This window comes from Ochotona princeps, chromosome 18 (assembly GCF_030435755.1).
Source record: "Ochotona princeps isolate mOchPri1 chromosome 18, mOchPri1.hap1, whole genome shotgun sequence".
Classification (NCBI taxonomy): Eukaryota; Metazoa; Chordata; class Mammalia; order Lagomorpha; family Ochotonidae; genus Ochotona; species Ochotona princeps.
The window spans coordinates 12,810,229-12,834,565 of record NC_080849.1 but is presented as its reverse complement, the minus strand read 5'-3'; the positions used below and the strand labels follow the sequence as shown (position 1 = coordinate 12,834,565).

General features: G+C 50.6%; 1 protein-coding gene across 16 annotated transcripts in view; it reads left to right on the top strand.

Annotated features, from left to right (window-relative positions):
- ZNF532 (zinc finger protein 532) overlaps positions 1–21,431 on the top strand; it is a 107,765-nt gene extending 86,334 nt beyond the window's left edge. For 14 of the 16 annotated variants that reach the window (XM_058677069.1, XM_058677063.1, XM_058677067.1 and 11 more), the window contains 3 exons: positions 15,491–15,603; positions 19,449–19,629; positions 20,926–21,431. In XM_058677069.1, coding sequence (XP_058533052.1) covers positions 15,491–15,603; positions 19,449–19,629; positions 20,926–21,420 — 789 coding nt within the window. In that variant the 3' untranslated portion in view covers positions 21,421–21,431. The remainder of the gene's footprint in view (positions 1–15,490; positions 15,604–19,448; positions 19,630–20,925) is intronic. The other 2 variants (XM_058677072.1, XM_058677058.1) reach the window with 1 other exon arrangement.
- The last annotated feature ends 2,906 nt before the right edge of the window (positions 21,432–24,337 follow it).

The window sequence follows — 24,337 nt, the reverse complement described above, 5'->3', positions numbered from 1 at the left end:
CTGAATAGATTTCAGTTTGTTTTACATTAAACTCACCTGTAATTCCATCTTCTACAGAATTTCTCAGCTGCCCTTGTCCAGATGTGATTGCATTGTTCCGTTGCTGCAGGTGCGAGGTTCTAATGTCCTCAGTCAGGCCCAGCTTTGAGATGTGGCTTATCAGGGTCACTCATTGTGCTGCCCCCTTTGGCTGGACGTCTGCTCACACAGTGCTCCCTGCATGATTGAGGACACCTTCACTATCTACAGTGCTGTTTGCTTATTTGCCATCTGTGGCTTGCCAGGCTGTAGTGTTCTGCTGGTTCCATGGAGCATTCCTCTCTTGACCGTTTTCTCTCAGTGCTTTAGGTCTTACATATCCCCGCATTTGGAAAGCCTGCCTTAGGCCTTTAAGACTGAATGGGTCCTCTACCTACATGTTTCCATGGCAATATATCCTTTCCTTATTGGCACACCACTCTAGGATGGATAACCCTAACCCCTTGGTCCCATTAGACTATACTTTCTGTCTGTCGTCAGTTTCCATCCCCGAAGTCTTTTGGATGCTCCTCTATCAACCTGTAAATGCTGAAAAATATTTCAGGGCAGATGTTGGGCGTGGTGGGTAAAGTTACTGCCTCTAATGCTAGCATTTCAAATGGATTCTGGTTCTTGTCCAAATGTTCCACTTCCCACCCAGCTTCCTGCTAATGCACCTGGGAAAGCAGTGGAAGAGGGGCCAAGTGCATGGGCTCCTGCTTAAAAAGTGCCTTGCTTCTGACTTTGATCTGACCCAGCCTTGGTTGTTGAAGCTTTTAGGGGGAGTAAGCCAACAGATAAAAGATTTCTCTGTCTCTTCCTCTTTCTTTCTCTGTAATTCTGTCTCTCAAATAAATAAAATAAACCTTAAAAAAAAAAGAAGAAAAATAGTTCTTATAAGACTGGTGAGTTGTGGTTTTCAAGGCATCTAAGCCTCCTTAGCATTACCTTCTCCTTTAGCATGGGGGCTACCTGTGCTTCAGTAGCCCCGTAGCATCTTCTGCCAGGAGAGACCTAGAACTCTAAATGGGATGAAACTCAGCCTTCCGTGCTGGGCAGGTGGTTAAGATGAGATGCAAGTGTGTTTTATGCTGTGCAGACACAAAGGATTAAAAATTGCACTTGGCTCAGGGCCTCAGGAGAGCATACTGCTTCTGTCCGCCAGGTGGGGGGGCTTCTGGAGAGCTGGGTTTCCTGGGTTGCTCAGTCTGAGACCACTGCTGTCAGAGTCAGCCCAGGCATGTTTGGAGCCAGTAATGGAGGGTTTCTGGCTCCCAGCAGCCGTGCAAAGGGTAAACTAGAAGGTGGCAGACTTCATTCTTATTTTCTCTCTCAGATACATTAAGAAAATGTAAAATGGAACCATGTCCACATTGAGTGGCTTTAAATTTTTTCTCAATAATGTGTTGTAATCTGTCAAGTAAAAAAAATTGTTTTAAAAACGTAATAGATATTTAGTGTGTATTTATATTGAGCACTTTCTGAAGCTGGTGTTATCGTTCAGTCGAGCCAGGCTCCCACTCTCATCTTCCAAGGTAAGCCCGCTGAGGCAAGTCCTCGCTGTGCCTTCTTACTGTAGCGTCTGCGGCTTTGGGCACTGCGCCTTGAGATGATCTCATCTGTCACCGACTGCAGCGGTTTACTTTGGTTTACACAGGTGGGAATGGGGCTTTGGGTTTGTTAGAGATGTATACAAGTGGAAGTCAAAATTCAGGCATTTCAGCAGTTTCCTCATCACAGAAATCCTTTCCCTATCACAGTCTGTGTTCTCAACCATAAGTTTCGGAGGATGGTTCCAGCTTTGTGGCCTGTCTGAGCAACAGTTCAAGTCCTGACTCGGCATCCTATTCAGCTCATGTACCTGGGGAAGTAGGGGGAAATGGCCTGACTGCGTGGGTCCCTGCCACCCAGTAGCAGACCTGAATGGACTTCCAAGCTCCTGGCTTCTCTTTTGCCCAGCCTTACCTATTGCAGCCATTTGGAGAGTGAATCAGCAGATGGACAATCTTTTTCTCTCTCCATATAACTCTGGCTTTCAAATAAATAAATGGCCTATCAGTGTCATTAACCTGATGATCTCATCCAGCCTGTTAGACTTATTTCAGCTCTGTGCAAAGTCCTGCAATTTTAGGTGGATTATGTACTTTTTTTTTTTTTTGAGGGGGTGGTGGGAGAGAAGGGTTGCTGTAAGGGGTGCTGTAGGAACCTCATATCAAAGGCTCTTGAATGAGACAGTATCTGAGATTGTTCCAGATACAGCCATTCTACAGCTGTATGAGCTGGAAGTTGAATAAGAATTAAGGATCCTGCCTTGGATATCACAGGGGATCTGTGATTAATGTTCTTGGGCATCTTTCGTTGCCTTGTCCCTGTCAAGAGGCCATCACCAAGCTTTTTCATAGGAAGACACTAAGCACAGGAGCAGGTGCCAAAGTCAGGAAGTGGGACTGTGGAACACGGAGCACCCTGTGTTTCAGGATTCTTCATGCAGCAGATGTGTCTGCCTCTGAGTGCAGAACTTGCAACATGAGAGCCTGACTGACATGATTTTAGATTCTGACACCACTACCTGCCAGCAGTGTGGCTTCGTTTGGGGGGGAAAAATCAGTACCTGACCGCATCATTTTACGGAGGCCGAGCATGGAGATAATCATACTGGCCACACGTGGTTCTTTCAAACTGCAAATCAATTGAGATAATGTTTCTGCATAGCACACAAAGAGGTTTTCTCTCTGAGTCTCCCCTGTGTACATAAGTGGTTTGAAAGATTTACTCACCAAGATAAACCTTTGTTATGTTATTCAGTTATAAACTACAATTTCTGTTTTTTCAAATTTTCCTTTTGAAATGCCTCAGACTTAGCAAAGAAAGTTAAAAAAATAATGAGGCACTTCTATCTCCCTTCCTCACAGCTTTCCAAATGTTATTGTCTTACCCAAACCTACGACAGGGGTCGGAACCTGGACTTGAACAGTGACGTGGGAACTATCCCTGCCTCCACAGCTGCCCCACTGCTGTTGCCTGCCTTGCCGCAACATGGTTGCCATGTTGCACTCCGCAGCCAGCCTCCTTGGGCTTGCGATGCATGCCCAGTCTTTCTTGGTGAGTCTGGCGCTGGCAAAGTTACAAGTCCTTTGGGGAGCTATCCTGTAGCTTGGAAATGTCTGGCAGTTCCTCTCAGATCATTTAGGCTGCTTATGTCTGGTAGGAATGTCCCCAGTGTGATGTTGTGTCTTTCTGAGTGTGCTGGCGGTATGAGTCACATGTGGGAGACATTAACTGAGAGTGCTTGATTATGACTGTAGCTGCAAGACCCCCCCCCCCCCACCTGTGATTTGCTGTTTTCCTTCTGAGTAAGAAGCATGTGGGGAGGAACTTTGAGACCACACAGTGCTGTTACTCATCTTTCTTACACCTGCTGATTTGTATGTCCCACCTTGATTCTTGCCTGCAGCAGTCCCTGCTGCCGTGAGTGCCAAATGGATCTTTCACTTCCATCTCTTCCTCTGTGCTTACTGATTGGGACTGTACTGGGGGAGTGGGGTCAGTTTTTAGATTTAGTTATATGGACTCATGGATGTTTGTTTTAAACACTGCATTAGATTCCGTTGTTATCATTTATTGTTATGCTAATGGTTCTGCACATGGGGGGTCAACTCCAGGCACTCAACAGCCAAGTATTGTTAACCAGTCCCTTGCAGAGGACTTCTTTCTGGTGTCATATATACTATAGTCCTGGCTCGCCTTTTCTTGACCCTGTTCCAGTCAGCTACCTCCGCTAGCAAGCTGCTGCTTTGAAATCTTGGTACGTATCATGCCACTGTCCTCTACCGTGATGGTTACACTTGACATTCCTGCATCCAAGTATTTGTACACCACGCATGTGATGTGGTGCTTACCACGCAACAGCTGATGCTCTGGGCACTGCTTAGGCAGAGATTTAGAGCAAACCTGTCTCGTTTAAGAGATCCAAGAGGCAGATTGAGCTTGTCGCCGCGTGTGGGAGACTGTAACTGGGAAGGCACAGCTTCAGAGTGGCTTTCTGGGCATGCCGAGTGGGAGGTCCCAACATGTTTGCTTAGAGATTTTCCTCAGATGCTTCCAGTTAAAATGTCCAAGAGCTGAAGCTTGTAAAGTAGACCCTAAGATTGAGAGGAACATTCAGTTCCAGGATGACAAAGGAAGCATCTATCTTCAGGAAAGCTGTGCTGACTTTCCAGGGGACTCATAAGGGTGCCAGGCAAGGGCACTGGGTCAGGAAGGGTGGAGGCAGAGTGGGGGAAGGGCACGTGGCCCTGGCCCAGTGTCCACCCGCATCACTGTGTACCCCAAGCCGAGCAGAGAAACTAGGGTTACAAAAAGACAACACGCAGTGGGTCATTCTTGTAAAGAGAATGCCATTTATTTGAACTTGGCCTGCCTTTTTATAGTCTGCCTAGTTCCTCCCAGTATTTTTCCAATGCTCAAGCAACTCGTAAGATCCCCCAGGGGCATTTAGAAAAAGGGGAACGGGATTGGGAACTTGCTGTCAAGCCAGGGGGCTAAATGTATCAGGCCAAGATTGCATCCTGTTACCCCTTGAGAAACAAGCTAAGCTGTGGAATTAACCCTTGGGAGACCAGACCTTGCAGTCCAGGTTCCCTTGCTGTGGGGGTGGAGCAGTGAGCACAGATCTGTGTGCTGTGGGGAATGCAAGCAGCCAGCATCATGCTCTTCTGGAAAAACAAGCCTGAGAGAGTCTGTGGGTTTCAGGTTAAGTGTATCCAACTCCAACGGCCCAGTCATCTCTAAGCACAGAATGTGAAGTCGCCAATCCTGCCACAGCACCACGGCAATGAAACTGAGGACTAAGAACATGTGCCTTAACGTAAATAGCCTCGTCCTTTTCTTCACAGAGGCATGGTATGTAGATAGAATAACACAAACAACAGGAACTGGGCTCTCAGCAAAACTGACACTGTTTGTATTGACACTGTTGTGTAGACAGTGCCAAAGGGTTGGGGGGTAGCCCTGCTGCACTGCAAGAAAACATCTGTGTTGGGTCAGCATCTGCCAATCTTTTTTCTTCCCCTCTCTTTTTTCTTTCCTTTTCTGGTTTTTTTCTTTTTTCTTTCTTTTTTTTTTTTAAATTTTACTTATTTTAATTGGAAAGGCAGATTTACGGCGAGATGGAAAGACAGAGAGAAAGTTCTTCCATCCACTGGTTCACTCTCCAAATGGCTGAAATGTTCAGAGCTGAGCTAATTCAAAACCAGGAGCCTCTTCCCAGGTCTCCTACATTGGTGCCGAGTCCCTGGGCTTTGGATCATCTTCTGCTGCTTACTCAGGCCACAAGCAGGTTCCTGGATGGGAAGTCGAACAGCCAGGACCCAAACTGGCACCCATATGGGTGGCTGGTGCTTACAGGCAGAGTATTAGGCTGTTGAGCTAACATGCCAGCCCCATCTACCCCCTTCAGTGGTTTGGTTATAGCGAGAGAAACCGGGATGGTTTTTGCAAGGTAATTCCCATAAATAAATGCAGAATTTGTCCTCTAAAAACCAGGGACAGGCACTTGCCCTAGACTTGCAGATGCTTCTCGGGATGGCCTGTCTACTGTGTCAGTGTCTGGACTTAACTCCTGGCTCCACTTCCTTTCCAGCTTCCTGCTGGTGTGCATTGTGGGAGGCAATGGTGGTGGTTCAATCAGTTGGATCCCTGCCACCTGGTAGGAGATCCCTGATTGATTGGCCTGACTTAGTCCCAGCCATCTTGTGCCTTCAGGAAGTGAACCAGGGAGCTCTGTGTGTCCCTCTAGTTCATTTATACATTTTAAAAAGTAAGTCAATAAGCTATCCAGGTAGCTGGAGTTTGGCTAGGTCGTGTGAAGACATATATTGCTGGTGTTTGGCCACTCTACCGTGGCTCTGCGAGTGAGTGCTACAATCGGGGAGAGGTACGTGGCATTCCCAGAACCTGAGCATGCACCGTGTCACCTGGCAGGTTTGTAGAGCCACATGTGGTGGCCTGCCCACACACCTCCCCATGCAGTAGGGCTGGGCAGGAAACCCATGTCCTGGGTGTAGGGCCTGGCAATGCTCTCGCTGCTGGTCTTGGGACCATACTCAGAGCTATCGGTGTGTGGACCCCGTGGCAGTAAGACGTGCCGGAGCAGTCTATCGACTCACTCTGTGAAAGTTTATTTCTTATACACACAGAGTTTGCTGAGTTCGCTGTGGGTCTGATGGCCTTGCTTCTAAGGCTGTTTCCTTCAGCCATGATGGTGACACAGCCGCGACTCAGCAGGAGACTCGCCCCTGCCTGGCCTGCCTCCCTTGTCCTGCCTGTGATTCATGGACGCAAAGCACATGAGCAGCCTAGATGAAGGGGGCTGAGCAGGGGACCCTGTGCGACTTGGGGAGGTGGCTGGGGTGACAAGTACCATTTACCAGTCCCAGTCAGTTGGTCACACAGGGTCTGAGGCTCTGAGCTCAGCTGAAGGTAGGTGCTGAGCGTGTGAGGGGAACCCTGCTGGGGAATGTTGGGGACTCTGGTGGGAAGGGGCTGGAGGGGGAGCTTGCATGGCTGACTTCAGGAACCTACACAGTCAAGGGGACTGCAACACAGGAAAATGACAGGCCAGCAGGGCTGGGTGGCGCATGTCAATGCAGGGATCTGCCAAGTGCCCACCTGTGAATAGTTGTAGCAGGGAGGGACAAAGGGACCGTGAAAGGATTCCAGGGTCAAGGTAACCTTGCAAACACCAACCCTGGGACCGAGTGAAACCACCTGTAGGGAAACAAGAAAAATGTAGGGACTGATGTTTGGGAGCAGACCCAGTCTACAAAGTCGGTCTTGGAGCCAGTCATGTGACTGTTCAAAGCGTTTCTTTCCACAGCTGGTCTGATATGCAGATGGAAGCAATATTTCCACTAATAAGCACTCCGGGTTAGGAGCAGAGCAGTGAAGTGACACAGGAGCTGCCCGTTAGAGCTATGGGGAGAGCTAAACTTCCCGTGCACCTGCTCTCCAGTTGACTGGCTCTGCTTGTTAGAGGTCCCAGGTGATAGCCACAAGAAGCCGGGGTGCACAGCGCTGGCAGCCAGCCTCCTGGTTGCAGTGGCCTGTGGTCAGTGTAAGAAGTACTGGGTCACGAGATGTCCCTGCTAGTGGCACAGTCTGTGGGTTGCAGCAATTTTAGCACTTGTAAGTAGAGCAGCAGCCAGGTCCAACATCGCGTTATGAGAGTTGAACTGCTTTTGGAATGTCTTCCTGTTTCTGTCCCCAGCGGTTTGTAAGCCCTTCATGGTCAGACGCATATCTGCATATACTTGGTGTTAGGGACCTGCAGTACCCTCTCATTCCATCCTCTGTGTTCTGAAGAATGCCTCATTGTCTGCGGAGAAGTAGAAACAAGGAAGAAAGGGCAGTGGCAGAGAAGGAAGGTGGAGAAGGCAGCATGAGGCAATGGTGATTAGCCAGGACAATGGGTCCCAGCTGGGAGCAGCCGTGCTTTGGATGAGCGTTACCTGAGGCGTTGGAGACTCTGTATGCATCCTACATTATCATTTTATAATACCCATTTTCTATAAATTATTAAATATTTATTTGAAAGGCAAACTTAACAGAGAGGGGGGTCCTCCATTCATAGATTCAGTTTCCAAATGACAATGGGAGGAGCTGGACTGATCCAAAGCTAGGAGTCTCTTCCAGGTTTCCCGTGCAGGTAACAGGTCCTCAGGATTTGGGCTATCCTCTACTTCTTTCCCAGGCCACAAGCAGAGAGCTGGATGGGAAGTGGAGCAGTCAGGATACCAACCAGCGCCCATATGGGATCCCGGCATTTGCAAGAGATATCTGAGTGTTGATAGCGGGGTAGCTTATGGCCATGTTGGAAGTTGGAGTGGTGATGGCGATGGGCAGGCATGGATGAGGGCCTGCTGTGTGTTACCTCTTATGGCATGAAGCCGGCTCCCAAGGGAGATACTGTGATTGACCCATTTTCCAGGTGAGGAAATGGACCCTAGCAGAGGCTTGGCGGGGGGAGCCTGCCCGTGGCTGCTGATGGCTCTGTGCTGGTGCACAGAGGTGCTATCTGGTAGTCCCTGCCCTGCCCAGAGCTCTGGTGTTTCCCAGACAGGGAGCACTGGGCCCGCCCATGTAGTTGTGGAGCAGTTCACAAAAACAGCTCATGCCCTGGTGTTATTTCTGCTTTTGACGTAGTGACGCTGGTTGAGGTTGAGGCTGCTTGTGCCACGTTTATGGAATGCATGCCGCTGACAAGGGAGGATTGTCCCAGCATAGTGCTGTCACGGTCATGTCTGGCTGGGACCTTGCTTCCCCAGAGTGAGCTGCATTGGGGTCAGGGTGCTGCACTAACTGGTGGACAGAGTCACAGTAGCTTGGGTTTGCTGGTGTCCACCCGGGGCCTATCTGGGAGCTGAAGGGATCGTGGCCAGGCCTTGGCCTCATCAAGAGGTCTTTGGGTAGTTCTCAGAAGATTCTTCTGCAGTTTCAGATATCTGGAGACATATAGAGAGCGGAAGCTGTTAGCAGGGAAACCCGCCCGATCTGAGTTTCATTTTGCTTTTTCCCCTGCTGGTGTGGATGTGGGGCTGGGTGTGGAGGAGCTTGTGAAATCCCACTGGGTCATTGTGTGGCCAGTACACTTGCTTCCCTCCTATGCGCCTACCTTCTCCTTTCAGTCCACGGGAGTTTGCTGCTTGACAACTGGATGACAGTCTGCCCACATCAGTGGCAGGACGCCCACACATTTAATCCCTCTTCCACTGCCTTCCCAGGAGCATCAACAGGAAATTGGGTTGGCAGCAGAGCCGCTGGGACTGGAACCTGCATCCTGACGTGGACTGCTGCTGTTGCGGGCAGCAGTTTAACTGTCTATGCCCCAACACTGCCCAACCTGCTGCCTTGGTTTTACCTTGCTGCCCAGCAGAGGAAGCCTTTGGCTAGCTCTTCTGGCAAATCAGGCAATGGTTTAGCCCAGACTCTTTAATAAGGAATTAGTCCCTTGAAGTGCTGGAGTCCCAGACGGCTGTCTGGCTCTGAAGAGTCCTTGCCCTGGAGGCATGTGATCGTGCTGCTGCCACATGCTATCTTGTGTGAGGCATTTAGGGATGCCTGGACATCCTGGCCCCTGGCACTTCCTGTTTGTTGCTGGGAGGCCCTGGAAGAGGTGATGGCGTCCTTGAGGCAGGGCTGATACTGTTTGCCTAGACAGGAAGCAGAGGTATGTTTGGGTGGCTGTCCCAATATGTGCCGGCCAGAGAGCATTGCTGACTGGAAACGTCTCCAATGGCTGGAGACTGAGTCCTCTCCCTGTGGAAGAATGTCTTCGTGCTGCTTGGGCACAGAGGAGCATGTATGGGCACACCTTGGCTTCCTGTCTCGATACCCAGCCCACACCCAAACCCATGCCACTCCCAAACCCTGCCTCTGCCATGTCTCCATGTCCCCAGGATCACCCTCAGGTAGAACATAGATGTGACTCCTGTGGGGGTGGCGGTGGGACCCGGGGATTGGAGAGCCCAGGTTTATTAAAGGTGTAGTACATGATTCTGCCTGTAAGGGTGACATTATCTGCAAACAGAAACAGACCTGAAGCCAACTCCGTCTACCACCAGTGGAGGCAGGCTGACCCCATGAGGGAGGGTCGCGCAGGCGCTGGAAGAGGCGGGGGTGGAAGCATCCTTGTGGGTGAACTATGCAGGCGTGCGAGGACGTGGTGCACTGCTGTCAGAGGGCATGCCCTTTGGGCATGGCATGTGGGGTGTCCCTAGAGCCCTGCAGGAGACACTGCATAACCCCACCCTCTTCCTCACCCTGCAGTGCAAGGGCTGGCCCCCCCTTGCTGCAGCTCCTTTACACAGCTGGGAAATGCTATACGATGTAGCCCCAACACCAAGAGAGAAACGCTGTCCCCAAGCTAAGTGTTTGCTTTTGTGGGACTCAGCTGAGCTCCCCACATGTGAGCAGCAACTGGGGCCTGAACCAGGTCACCCACAGGGGCAGGGACCTGGTGACAGCAGCCGTCACTGCTGCCTTCCAGGGCTGTGTCAGCAGAAAGCACAAGGCAGGAGCCAGGACCAGCAAGTGGATCCTTCCACCACCAGACTTGACATTAGATTCTGCTCAAGTCCTCAGTGTATACTATTTTATTATTTAAACACACATACACTAAGTTATTTGAAAGGCAGAATGACAGGGAGTGAGATCTGTCTGCTGGTTCATGTCTGAAATGGCAGCAGCAACCAGGTCTGGCCCAGGCTGCAACCAGAGCTCCATCTGGGTCTCCCACGTGGCAGAGGTGCCAGTATGTAAGCCATCAGCAGCTTCCTTCTCAGGAGCATTAGCAGCAAGGTAGGGGCCGCCAGCGTTGTGGACGGTGGTTTAATTGGCCGCACTGTGGTGCTGCCCCCCCACAGTATATTGTAATCTTTTTATTGTATGTGGATATTTACCCTTTTACTAGCAGTTGTTGGGAAACATCTTTTGTGATGTCTCTCTTCTGTTGAGATTTTTGTTGTTGTTACTTTCTTTGGAGATTCTTTTATAATTGAAAAGGGCTACAAGTGCATGGGAAGTCATTCCAGAAAGGAAGTGTTATGTCTGCCCTATGAGTGAGGGTGGGCCCGGGTCAGCAGGGTTGCAAAGGCCCACAAGACCCGGACAGAGCCGCCACGTGGGTCTGCTTAGGAGACACCCCAGACCCCACTTCCTGCTCAGCGGGGACTCCTTGGGTCCCCCTGGTGCTGGGTTCTGTGGCCACATCCTTGGCAGCCTAGTTGGGAGCCAGCCTTCCTCACAGCGCTCTGCTTCTCTGCTGCCTGAGAGTCTGGTGGCCGCTGAGCAGGGGCATGTGTGTGTGACACGTTTCTGTCCCTTATGCTATGTTTACTGCTGTTGTGCGTCTCTGCCGTTTCTGGCGTCTGGATTCACACCTGTGCTTCCATGTTTCTCCAGACCCGTCCCCGTGCTGTGTGGCCATGCTGTGTACTCTTCCCCTTACCTGGGAGCCCCTCAGTAGCCTTTGTGGTTGCAGGTTGGCTGTGGCAAACTAGGGGAGCTTGTGTCCAGGGAAGCCTTGTTATAGTTAAAGGGGCGATGCTGGCAGTTCCATTGACTGACAAGGCACCGAAATGTACTTCCTTTAAGTGGCGAGGTGAAGCATTAAGGTGGGCAATCCTGTAGTGTTTGCTACTGTCTGCACTTGACGGTGTCCACTGGCCTTAGAACGGACCCCTGAGAACCGGGGTGGAAAGGGGTCCATAGTATCAGCATGGGTGCAGCCGCGTACTTTCTCTCATTTCTGACACAGCCCAGCTGATTAGGGGAGGTTCCTGTTCCAGGTGACTCTCTGTTCCATGTGTTGTAGTTCTTTTCATAGCAGCACTTTTGCTCCTGCTGTGTGGCATTGTGTTGTTGCGTGTGGGTAAAATTTATGTGCCTCATTCTCTTTTGGCACAGCCTGCACAATAGTGCTGGAAATACCCAAGCACCCCGCCTCTCCCACGGTCACACTTCCAGTAAAACCGGCTTGTCCCACCGCCACAGAACTGGCAGGGGACAGCTGGGGCCAGGGGAATTCTGCGTTGGCTTGTGATTCCATCCGTGGGGAACACTAGCTGGGCCCAGAGAACCGTGGAGGAGTTGGGTAGGACCAGGGGAGGGGTGCAGAGGTGCACAGATGACCCCATGCATCCTGCTGGAGCTGCCTCTTCTCCCCAAGAGCAGTCACCCCTACCCCACTGCGCAGCAGCTGAGAGCTCCTTCCCTGGGCACCGGGCACAGGATTTGTAGTACTTCACTATTCACCTCATGCCAGGCAGAACTGGGTCCCTGTGGGCGGCACACGGGCATGCCGTCCTCCAGCTCCATCTGTGAAGAAACTGGTGGCATGGTTCTGTGGTGTGGTCAGTTAAGGAAAGGTGTGCAGTGTTGAAGCAGCATGAACTGCCCCACGCATGCAGCCTGGGCTGAGGGACAGGTGTTGGGTGGAAGAGCTTAGGGCTTGCAAGGACTGTGTGGTGCTGAGTGACTTCTGTCCTTTCTGAGGTTTTCCCTGGCCTTCAGGGAAGCGCACGGACAGAGCCGTGACCCGGCCAACCCTCTGCACCCTCTAGTCTCACGGGTACCACTACTTCTGGGTGTGTGAGGGCTGTTCAGGAAGCTGCCTGCATTTGGGCACAGCAGGTGCCTCATGCACGAAGGATTTTCAGGGCAAGGCGGAGAAGTGTGTGACCTTGTGACTGTCTTCAACTTCTTCAAAGTCACCTGCAGCAGAAAGAGGCCTGTCTGCAGAGTTGGGAAGGGATTTGGCAAATGGATTTTGTCTGACTGAGAGAGCCCCCCAGTGCCCCTGGACAGAATGGTGGCCTGCAGAGCTCCCACAGCCCCAGAGTTGGTGCCTTCTGACAGCTGGGAAGATGAGGGCCCAAAACTAGAAATCAAGAAGGCTCAGGCTCGGTACCCCAAGATGTTTGTATATTTTGCTCTAAGGTTTTATGGTCTACTAATTGGCTACTAAAACACTCTGGATTTGTATTTTTTAAACATTTTGGAATTTTTAAAACTTAATTTTGAGGCAGAGTGAGAGTGAGTCCATTCTGAGGCTCTCTCTGAGTACCTCGGGTGGTGGGGCAGGCAGCTCGATCCAGGGCTCCCACTTGGGGGGCTATGACCTAGGCACAAGACAGCACCTGCCACCTTCATGGAGGTGGAGGAGTCAGGATTTGAACCCAGGCATTTGGAATAGGGATGGTAAGATCCAACACCTGGGACTGGCACTGTGGTATACAGGCTAATCCTTCACCTGCAAGTGTTGGTATCCCATCTGGCACCAGCTGGTGTCCTGGCTGCTTTATTTCCAATTCAGCTCTGCTTATGGCCTGGGAAAGGAGTGGAGGATGTCTCAAGTCCTTGGGCCCCACACCCACGCGGGAGGCTGAGAAGTGGTGTCTGGTTCCCAGTTTGGCTCAGACACTGGTGTTGAAGCACCTGGTCCCCTGGTCCCCTGTGAGCCCAGAGCCCTGCAGTTTGGGGTTGCATAGTTTACTGCTGCATCTTCAGGGTGATGCCTAACACGGCCTCGCACATCGCTACATCTTTGGAAATGGCCATGTGTGCAGCAGAGCTGCCCTTTGATGTGAGTGGTTTCTTATTGGGGTTTCTCTGTTAAAATTGTAAATAGTCATGGCTCTACAATGGCAAGAAAAACAAGTGAATCTTTTTCCAAGAAAAGTCTGTTTTCCGGTCTCCGGGGCATCCTGCCCGGCTTCACTGGGAGTTGTGTTTCTCCTTTCAGGGTCCTCTGTGAACACTGGCCTGCTCTAGAGGGATTTTCTGTGCTGGGCCCTCTTGGGGTAACTGTGTGGCGCGACCCAGCTCCCTTCTGAGCACTTAAGCACCGTGGCCTTGTGCCTTCCTGAGCCTGCCCTGAAGCTTTGTTATAGTACAATGCATACAGGCCCTGCCTGCTGCCCCAGAGTCCCTGGCTGGGTGGGAACCCCGAGGCTGCAGGAACCACGTGTTTCCCCAAGGTGCCAGCTACTCCTGCCACCTTTTGGCCCAGCTCCTCTCTGAGATTATAGGCTTAAGAAAAGCACTGAGAGTGTTTCATTTTTAAAAGAAATGTTTTTATTTGAAAGGTGGGGTTATAGAAAGATCTTCCCATTTGCTGGTTTATTTCCGAGATGGTTACAATGGCCAGACCAAAGTTGGGAACCAGAGTTTCTTCTGGGTCTGCCATGTGGCTACAGGGTCCCAGCACTTCGCCTGTCCTCCACTGTTTCCCAGGAGCATAAGCGGGGGGAGCTGGATGGGAAGTGGACCAGTCGGGACTTGAACCAGCGCCCATGGTGGATGCCAGCATTGTAGGCAGTTTTACTCGCTGTGCTACAACGCCAGCTCCTTGGGTTTCATTTGTATCTGATTCCAGTCTTGCCAAAGTTTGAGACCCTTCTGCACATTTACTGGACTGGTTTACTTTATTTAATAAAGGCAATGATTTTTCGCCCCTTAAACTTCAATTTTAAGTTTGGACAGGTAGCAATTCTATTCAAGGGACACTTAGCGGTGTCTCTGTCTGCTGGCCTTCAGTTGTTCCCCATCTTCCAGCAGCACCCCAGGAGGAAGGCAGGAGGGCATGGCCAGGGCTGGCTTGTACCCAGAGCTGGATTTTCTGCCTCTGTAACAGATCTGTTCACCTGTCAGAAGGCGTGCTGTCAGGTGGACATAAGGATGCTCCCATCGGGCCAAGCCTGTCTTCCTCTCTGAGCGTGCAGGGGCTTCCATGAGCCAAGTACCTGTGTTTCCTCACAGGACCACTGTTTCTCAGGACCACCACTCCTGTTTCTGCCTTAGTGAGGGTTGAGCCACAGTTCGTTCCATTTACGAGCCTGATAGTTTTTATGATTTAATTTCCTTGTGATAGGACATTGTTTAGTTCCAAACTGCTATGCATGTCATACCTAAAGAATTTGTTTTAAAGTCAAGCCACTAGTTTACTTTATAGGGCACACATTGAATTACCATGATCATGAATTCTAGAAAAATGTTCCCTTATATGAGGGTTCTTGAAAATATTAATGGAAAACTTTGGAGCAAGTTTCCTTCATTTGCTTGCCTGTTACTTTAAGGGCAGAGATAGTTCGGGTCTGCTAGCCAGGGCAGGAGTAAGCTCAGCGAGTAACACAGTCCAGCTCTCCCGTGGGGGAACCTGAATGCTTGTGCCTGTCAGCAGGGAGCCAGGCTTGGGAGGGGGCTGAGACTTAGGGCTCTGAGGGGGGTGGTCCAAGCAGCATCTCCCCAACCCTGCCCCTTGCCCACTCCACTACTGCCTGAAATGGTGAGGTCCGTGCTTACAAGGAATCTTCAAAAAGCTCATGGAAAACATTATGAAAAAAGTTCTTAGATTTCACAGATTTTCATATCAAAAGGTGCCATATAGAGTAAACCAATGAATAGGATTAACTCTTTGCCTCTCTTTTAAGAGAGTTAAAAATGTTTAAGTATTCAAGAGAAAAAAAAACTAACGATTTATTTGTTTGAAAAGTAGAATTACAGACACAGGGAGACAGGTCTTCATCCATTGGTTCACTCCCAAATGGCCGGGCCTGGGTCAGAGCCCAGGAGCTTCATCCAAGCCTTCCTTGTGGATGCAGGGGCCCAGGGACCTGAGCCGTTGTCTGCCACTTTCTCTGACACATTAGTGGAAAACAGGATCCGAAGTAGAGCACCTGGGATTTGAATTATGTATGGGATGCTGACAGCACAGGCTGTGGCTTAACAACACCAGCCCCAACTGATAGTTCTATCCCAGGCTTCTAAAATCAGCCCACTTGTAGTCTACCTAAGGCCTTCCCTGCCACCTTGCTGTTTTTAGAAATAATTGTTACTGTGTTACTGAATAATATAACCTCAGCTGTTATGAAGGCATTTGTTTAACCTGCTCTGTTTTCCTTTTTCTCCCATAAAGCAAATGAAGAAGCACCCATGCCGCCAGTGTGACAAGTCATTCAGCTCATCACACAGCCTCTGCCGCCACAATCGCATCAAGCACAAGGGCATCCGGAAGGTGTACACGTGCTCGTGAGTGCGACGCCGGCCGCGGGCGGGGCTCCGCCACACTGTTGACTGAGCACCGGAGTGGTCGGTGGGGTGGCCACTCTTAATGCAGATGGGAACGCTTCCTTGCTTGCCCGGTGTCCATTTAAGGCTCTTCCCTTTCGTGTATTTTTAAAGATTCATGATTCATTCATGAATTGGAGGGCAGTCAGAGACACAGTGAGCCATCTCCCATCTGCTGAGTCACTCTCCGAGTGGCCCTGCTGGCTGAGGGCAGGAGCTCCGTCCATGTCCCCCTGCCGAGGGCAGGCCCAAGGACCTGGGCCCCTTCACACTGCATGCTCTGGGACCTTAACAGGGAGCTGGCATTTTTTTTTTTTTTAAGATTTATTTTTATTGGAAAGGTAGATATAGAGAGGAGGAGAGACAGAGGAAGATCCTCCGTCGGATGGTTCACTCCCCAAGTGGCCACAATGGCTGGAGCTAAGCCAGTCCAAAGCCAGGAGCCAGGAACCTCTTCCAGGTCTCCCACGCAGGTGAAGGGTCCCAAGTCTTTGGCTGTCCTCTGCTGCTTTCCCAGGCCACAAGCAGGGAAGTGGAGCAGGGAGCTGGATGGGAAGCGGGGCTGCCGGGATATGAACCGGCACCCATATGGGATCCCGGCACGTTCAAGGCGAGAACCTCAACCACTACGCTATCGCGCCGGGCCCGGGAGCTGGGTATTTTAAGATTGGAGTGGTCAGCACTCTGATGAAGCGGACTTCTCACATGTGTACTGGTTTCAGTCCATCCCACTTCTGATCCAGCTCCCTGCTAATGGCCGGGAAAGGCAGTGGCTTGTGGCCGAAGTGCTTGGGCCCTTGCCCAGGTTTCAGCGTGGCTCAACTCTGACCATTGTGGCTGCTTGGGGAATGAACCAGTAAGTGGAAGAGCTAATTCCCCTCTTTCTGTAACTCTGCTTTTAAGTAAAAGTTTATTTGAGAGGCAGAGTTACACAGAGAGAGGGACAGTTATACAGAGAGAGGGACAGTTATACAGAGAGAGGGACAGTTATACAGAGAGGGACAGTTATACAGAGAGAGGGACAGTTATACAGAGAGGGACAGTTATACAGAGAGAGGGACAGTTATACAGAGAGGCAGAGTTATACAGAGAGAGGGACAGTTATACAGAGAGAGGGACAGTTATACAGAGAGAGGGACAGTTATACAGAGAGAGGAACAGTTATACAGAGAGGGACAGTTATACAGAGAGAGGGACAGTTATACAGAGAGGGACAGTTATACAGAGAGAGGGACAGTTATACAGAGAGGGACAGTTATACAGAGAGAGGGACAGTTATACAGAGAGGGACAGTTATACAGAGAGGGACAGTTATACAGAGAGAGGGACAGTTATACAGAGAGAGGCAGAGTTATACAGAGAGAGGGACAGTTATACAGAGGGAGGAACAGTTATACAGAGAGGGACAGTTATACAGAGAGGGACAGTTATACAGAGAGGGACAGTTATACAGAGAGAGGGACAGTTATACAGAGAGGGACAGTTATACAGAGAGAGGGACAGTTATACAGAGAGAGGGACAGTTATACAGAGAGGGACAGTTATACAGAGAGAGGGACAGTTATACAGAGAGAGACAGTTATACAGAGAGAGGCAGAGTTATACAGAGAGAGGGACAGTTATACAGAGAGGGACAGTTATACAGAGAGGGACAGTTATACAGAGAGAGGGACAGTTATACAGAGAGAGGCAGAGTTATACAGAGAGAGGGACAGAGATCTTCCATCCACTACTTTGTTCTCCAAATGACTACAGTGGCCAGAACTGAGTCAGACAGAAGCTAAGAGCTCCTTCTGGGTCTCTCACATGGGCAGGGGTGCCTGGTTGCTCAGGCCATCTTCCACTACATTGCCAGGCACATTGGCAGGGAGCTGGACTGGGTGTGGAGCAGTGGGGACTCAAACCAGGGATGACAGGTGCTACAGCAGGCACCGTAACCACGATACCACGATGCCATCCCTGAGGAGCCTGTGTGTCCCAAAGAAGGTGCTGCCTTGGAAGGCTGAGAGATCCCTGGTCTCTGTACATGGTAACTTGGCAGCATTGGCACTGAGGCTTCAGGGGAGGCCCGCAGGCCCAGTCTCTGTGAAGGAGACTATAGCACAGGGTGTCAACTAACAACCTGTCATTGGGGCTGGCACCAGGCATAGTGGACTGAGCCTCCATATGGTGCTGGTATCCCCATATGGGTGTTGATTTTAGACTGCTCCACTTCTGCTCCAGCTCCCTGCATACAGTCTGGAAAAGCAGCAAAGGGTAGCTCAAGCGTTTGGGCCACTGCACCCATGTGGAAAGAGTTCATGGCTTCAAACCAGCCCAGTTCTGGCCATTGCAGCCATTTGGAGAATGTACTAGCAACTAGAAGATTGTCTGTCTCTCCTTCTCTATCACTGATTCATCCTGGAACATGTTTCATGTGAGTTCTTAGAGCATGATACTTGTAGCACCCAGAGGATGAGAGCCAGTATAGGGCACAGAGGTGAGCAAAGCCAGGTGGCCTTTTGCAGGTGGCATGCGTCAGATTTGGCCCGTTCAGGAAACTTTCTTGGGTGGGCAGACACAGGGCTGTGGACACCCCCCTCCGTGGAGTGCCAGGAGAGCAGTGCATGGAGGAGAGGCAGGCACGAAGGAGCTGGGACCTCCTGCCTCCATCTATGCTGGCTGCAGTGTCACTGTTAAGACACAGAAGGGCAGGGGTTTACTGGTGGATTTAGCTCTAGCAAAAGCCCATGGGCATTTGTACCTTGGTGGCCCTGGCTCCTGCCACTCTGCAAGCTGAGGTCATCAGGGCTTGGGGCCAGTCATGATATTCTCAGACCTTTGTGCAGATGGCAGAGCTGGGTCTGAGGACCTGAGGCACTGCTTCTGCCTGTCCCCGCAGTTAGAGCATCTCCTGACACCAGGACCATCAGCTGCCACCTGCTTTATTAACAGCCAATTCATATCTCTGAAAGAAACTCTTCATCATCTGCCATATTTCTTATGCAAGGTAAAGTAAGCAAACAGCAGTATAACCACAAGGGCATGCACCGTGGCACATCACGGTAAGTACTGCCTGAGGTGGCATTGTTCCACTTCCAGTGCAGCTCCCTGCTAGTGTACCTGGGAAGGCAATGGAAGGTGGCCCAAGAACTAGAATCACTGGCACCCGTGATGTGGGTGCTTAGCATAGAGTTCTGGACTGCTGTGGCTATTTGGGAAGTGTCCCAGTGGATGGAAGATGTCCCCCTCTCTCCCTCTCTTTGTGCCTTGAAAAGAAATACAAGCATACTTCAAGTTCCATAGAAATGAAGTTAAGGTATGTTTCTGCTCATGCAAAAAAGTTTTTCCATAACACTCAGTTTTCCATGAAATACTGAATACGCAGATGTGTTTGAGTGCCGTTGGAGCACACATACTACATCTGTGCTTTGATGAGGCAGCTGGGGAGCCAGACACTGTTCCCTCCCGAATGGAAAGAGCAGTATCTCATGACATCAGTGCTGAGAGAATCTTCTAGAAACCCAGTGTTCTTTCAACTTACAGCTGTTTAGCATTAGACACAAAGTCATACTGTAACCTAAGCTAGAAAATGTTCCCTCAGAACCAAATTACAGTTGATCCTAGAAGGAAGCAAAAGCAGCGGGGAGCATGCTATGCAGTTCCTTCCCAAGTGGGAAAGTTTGCTTTAGAGCACAATTGCTCGTTCGGCTTTGAACCCTGGAGCGGCTCAAGTTCTTGGCTGGTCTGAGCATGCCGAGGGGCTTCGTCCTGCGCGGAGGGGCCCCGTGTGCTGGAGCCTCACCCACGTGTTCTCTGCTGCCCAGGCACTGCCCGGACTCCAGGAGGACGTTTACCAAACGGCTCATGCTGGAGAAGCACATCCAGTTGATGCACGGCATCAAGGACCCCGACCTGAAGGAAATGACCGAAGCCACCACTGAGGAGGACGTCGAGGTCAAAGAAGACGCCGAGGTCAAACAGGGCAGATGTCTTGTGGATCGTGAGGTTGGGTTGTGGTGACCTTCCCACCCGTTCTCTCCCTTTACAATTTGGGAAATTCAGACCATGTGTCTCACCTCTCATCTTGCTTCTAGAAGGGAAGGTTTCTTCTTTCTTCTGGCACGAACAGCTTTAAGGATCTGCTTTTGTTCGCCCGCCAGGAGGAATGTCTGATGCCAGTACCTTTCCATGGGCAGTGTGGCAGTGTAGCCCGGAGGGGCACTAGTGAGAAGCAGCTCCTTAATGCTCTTGGCAGTGATAGAAGTCATGAGTCTCTGCCCCTTTCCTCTGGTGCTTGATGGCTAGGTCATAGGGTAAGGGTCTTCCAAAAAGTTGGTGTAAAATGCAGGTGAGGAAAAGATTCCCAAGTTCTCAAGTTTTTGATCTTGATTCAAAAATTCTACAATCTTTGCATAACCTTCTAATTCCATTTTCACAGTGGGAAGATGGAATTAAATTGTCTGTATTTTTCATGAACTCCTTGAAAGTCCCCTCTTAGCTGTGCACCTGTAGCCAGGTGTATGTCAGCCAGGTGCTGCCAGAGTTGAAGCCCCCACAGTCCCGCTGTCTTGTGCAGTGTGCGAGGGTGGAGTGTACCTGGAGAAGTAGTGTGTCTGTGTTCTCCCAGAGTGAGTCAGCCAGTTAGTCTCAACTCTTTGCACATAAGCTCAGGGAATAGTTAACAGGATGCACACAGAGGGAGCTTCTGGTCAGGGCCAGTGGGGCAGACACCCTGGGACCCAGGAGGGAGGCAGCAGACAGCGCAGCAGGGAAAAGGGGGGTTCATTTTACTTGGGGTTTTGAGGGGGGTCTGTTGCAGGCAGGGGCTGAGAGCTACAGAGGGAGGTACAGCCAGCAATACAGTGAGTGGGCAGGGAACAGTGGCTACCTCAGGCCAATCTCACCCCACCTGCTGTCCAAACTGGGAAAGCTAAAGTTCCCAGGCATAACCCTAAGCTGGCCCCCTCCCCTCCCCGGGCAGCGTGCCCCTCACACGGGCCTGCACCTGGCACCTTCACACTCAGCACCTCCCCTCCCTGGGTCAGGTCTGTCTGCCAGTGTCGCCTGTCACCATGGCTTCTCCTTCCTGGTGTACCCCACTCAGCATTCCCATTCCCGCACACTGCCCTTACCCGGGGTGCCTGGTCCTGTCTTCACCTTTGCTGCTGGGCCACTGGCTGCAGGGAACTCAGTTCCTGAGGGTGAGGTAGAGAGAGGCAGTTCCCCCACGGGGGTGCTGTGCTGGAAGCCACCAAGCAGGACAGGGTTGGTCACGTCACAGTTGTTGTTCTCGCCCCGCAGGTTCCCAGTCCCAAGCGGAAGTTGGAGGAACCTGTTTTGGAGTTCCGGCCTCCCAGGGGAGCCATCACTCAGCCCCTGAAGAAGCTCAAGATCAACGTGTTTAAGGTGCACAAGTGCGCCGTGTGCGGCTTCACCACCGAGAACCTGCTGCAGTTCCACGAGCACATCCCGCAGCACCGCTCCGACGGCTCCTCCTACCAGTGCCGTGAGTGCGGCCTCTGCTACACGTCGCACGTCTCGCTCTCCCGGCACCTGTTTATCGTGCACAAGCTGAAAGAGCCGCAGCCTGTGGCAAAGCAGAATGGGGCGGGCGAGGACAGCCAGCAGGAGAACAAGCCTGGCCCTGAGGACGAGACCGCGGACGGCGCCCAATCAGACCGCAAGTGCAAGGTGTGTGCAAAAACCTTTGAAACGGAAGCTGCCTTAAACACACACATGCGGACACACGGCATGGCCTTCATCAAATCCAAAAGAATGAGCTCTGCGGAGAAATAGCCCCAGCTGCCCCGGCTGCCCCGGCTGCCCCGGCTGCCCGGCTGGCGGCCCCACAGGGAGCCGAAGCCACGCGGGCCGTGTCGGCTGGCGGCTGCTGGCTGCTGCAATACTTCTCTTCCTGCCCCTCGGATCTCTCCTCCCTAGTATTAAGCCGGTGTTTTGCGTTTCACAGAGTTTGTATATATTTAAAGGGTTACCTTTTTATACTCTTTGTTACATGTTTGTATGGTATCTAGTGGACAGTGTTTTCTTGGTTGTTTTTTGGGGGGGGGTTAGGATTTTTCTTTCTTTTGTACCGTTTCTTAGTCACAGGGGCGATTCCCGATTTCAGCTCTGCCATTTTTGTATGTTACGGATTTGAATGCATTCACTAACTACAGGCTGAACGAGATGCCTTTTTTAGTGTTTTTAATTTTTAGAACTCACTACATCAACTGTAGGCGATCGTGGGTCTCCATTAACAAACACTAGGAACTTGGGCGTGTCTTAGCACTGTCCTCCATGACCCGGTTTGCCCTGCCGGAGGAACGGCCTCGCAGGTGGCCAAGACCTTGGCCATCCCTCATGCCAGGGGGAGGCAGGAAGTCCCTGAGGCTCGCGGTGTGGGCAGTGGGGGCAAGGCTGGCTTCAAGAGCACAAGGAGACGCGAGACGGTCTCCCAGTGACCCAGGTGGCCTTGGCCATAGTCAGGTTTCATGTCATTGTAACTTATTAACCATTACGGAGACACAACTCTCAAAGAATATCAAGTATTCCTCTGGCTCTTGACATGAAAACAAGTCACAGTCGACTTAACCCTTTGCTGTCCAAAACAGTTGGCATTTCCTGTTGTGGGTGCTACTGCCAAATGTTCTGGAACCTCGAGATGGGATGCATACTCTCGCCCACCAATGTATTAACACAGCAGCCTGCGCGTCGCCCTCAGCCATTAGGTGAAGCACTGAGCCACGCCCCGGGCCTCAGCCCTCCCGGCGCTGTCCCCTGTCCCCGTACAGGTTCCGTTGCTAGTTTTCCGCTGTACTTTCTGGTTTGGCGGTAATTTTTTTGTGTGTGTGTTTTTTGGAGGGGGGGTATTATGTTTTTTTTCTTGTTTTTTTCTTGTTTTGTATTTTATATCTTGGTATTTATCCAAGAACACATTTTGTACTTTTTTGTTTTTTAAGACTTGTGTGTAAATAGGTACTTGCATGATACACTGTAGCCAACATCTGGTTCCTCTGAAGGTCTTGCTGCTGTCCGGTGTGCTGCACCAGCCCCGTCTTCACTGTCGTCAACACATTTCACCTGTAAATAAACGTGGGACGTTTGGCCCTTGTGCTTCTGTGAGAGAGTTATTGCTGGGGGGCGGTGCTCTGGCCCCTCTGTGGAGCTGGGGCTGTGATGGTGGTACGGACGAGCCCACGGGATGACAGCGTTCCTGCCACACAGCAGGGCAGTGTCCTCCTTGGTGGCGACCAGCCATCTCGCCTCGCTAGTGCCATCCGTGCATCAGTACCACGCCAGGGTGTGACGACATGTTCCTCAACTTGAAGACTCAATCGCTGTTACTTGTTCTAGTTCCTTGTACTGCTCCAAGTGTCTTCACAGCACTTTTCACGTGTCTCTGCATCTGGACTTTGCAATAAACCCGTGTGGTGGCCCACACGGATCCAAATAGCCTTGTTTGATGGTCAAGGGAGCTGAGCTCAGATGAACTTCTCTGTCTATGCCCTCACAGGTGGTCAGTGGTTCTGCCTGTTAGAACCTAAATACTCTGCTCTCAAATCTAGTGCTCGCTCTGTGTGGCTATGTACATATTGACAAATATTCACCTCTTCAACAAATAAAACATACGTGCAAAACACAATGCCAGAATTTTTGTTTTTGGCACTATGGCTTTTATAAGATAGCCTGAGAATTTTTCTTTAATACCCAGAAATGCTTGATCCTGTGTGTTCAGTATCTACTTGTGTGTTTAGGAAAGTTGCTGAAAATGACGGGTCCTGAATGAAAACAGTGGGATCTGGAGTAGAGAATGCTGTGTGGACACCACAGCTCTGCAAGCACAGCTCAGTGGCTCAGTCGAGGGGGCATTGGCAAGCTGGAAGATGGAGCTTGTGGAAGTTAGCTGGAATTCAGCTTCGAGCTAGCAGACAGGATAAAACAACCAGAAGGACAGAATGAAAAAAACCCAGTTAAGCTTAGAAAGAAGCCCAGAAAGAGAATAGAATTGGAAAGATTCAGTGTTGAAGATTCCTGGCTGTTAACAAAAGCCATGAGTAGTTGGGTCAGCATCGTGCGTGACGCAGTAGGATCCAGCCTCACAACAAATAACGCCTTGAATGACAAAGTGTTTGCACTTCGGTAGAAGCAAATTATTTAGGCAGGAAGGGGACAATACTAGGTGAGTCAGTGACAGCATTTAGGGAGAACTGACAAGGTTAGGACATGCTATGGTTACACCAAGATTGAGCTTCTTGTTTCCACTCACCATCTGTTGTGGGTTGGCTAGGGGCATGGCTGTTTTTCTGTTAGTCCCATGATGCTACTTTCACAAAGTTTACAGGTACCCGTGACAAAAGGAAAGTAAAACGCTGTCTTTTGGCCAGGGTCCTACCTCAGCATGGAGGTCGAGAAGTGCAGTCCCACATGCCCGGAAAGCTCAAAATAACAGCCTAAATGGCCGTTACAGGAATGGAATTTAAAAGGCTATGATGCTAACAGATGACCTAAAAGAGTGGAGTAGATTAGAAGCTTCAGTCATAATTGACATTTGAAAGTAGAGAACATTTTATACTGTGGGAGAGAGAGAATTGATATGAACATGCAAGCTTAGATGTCAATTTTTAAGTGAAGGTCAAAATGAAGAGCTGGCTATAGGGAAGAGGATGAGTTTGGGAAAAGATGGAAGGTGTGTCATTTGTGAGTATTTGGGTAA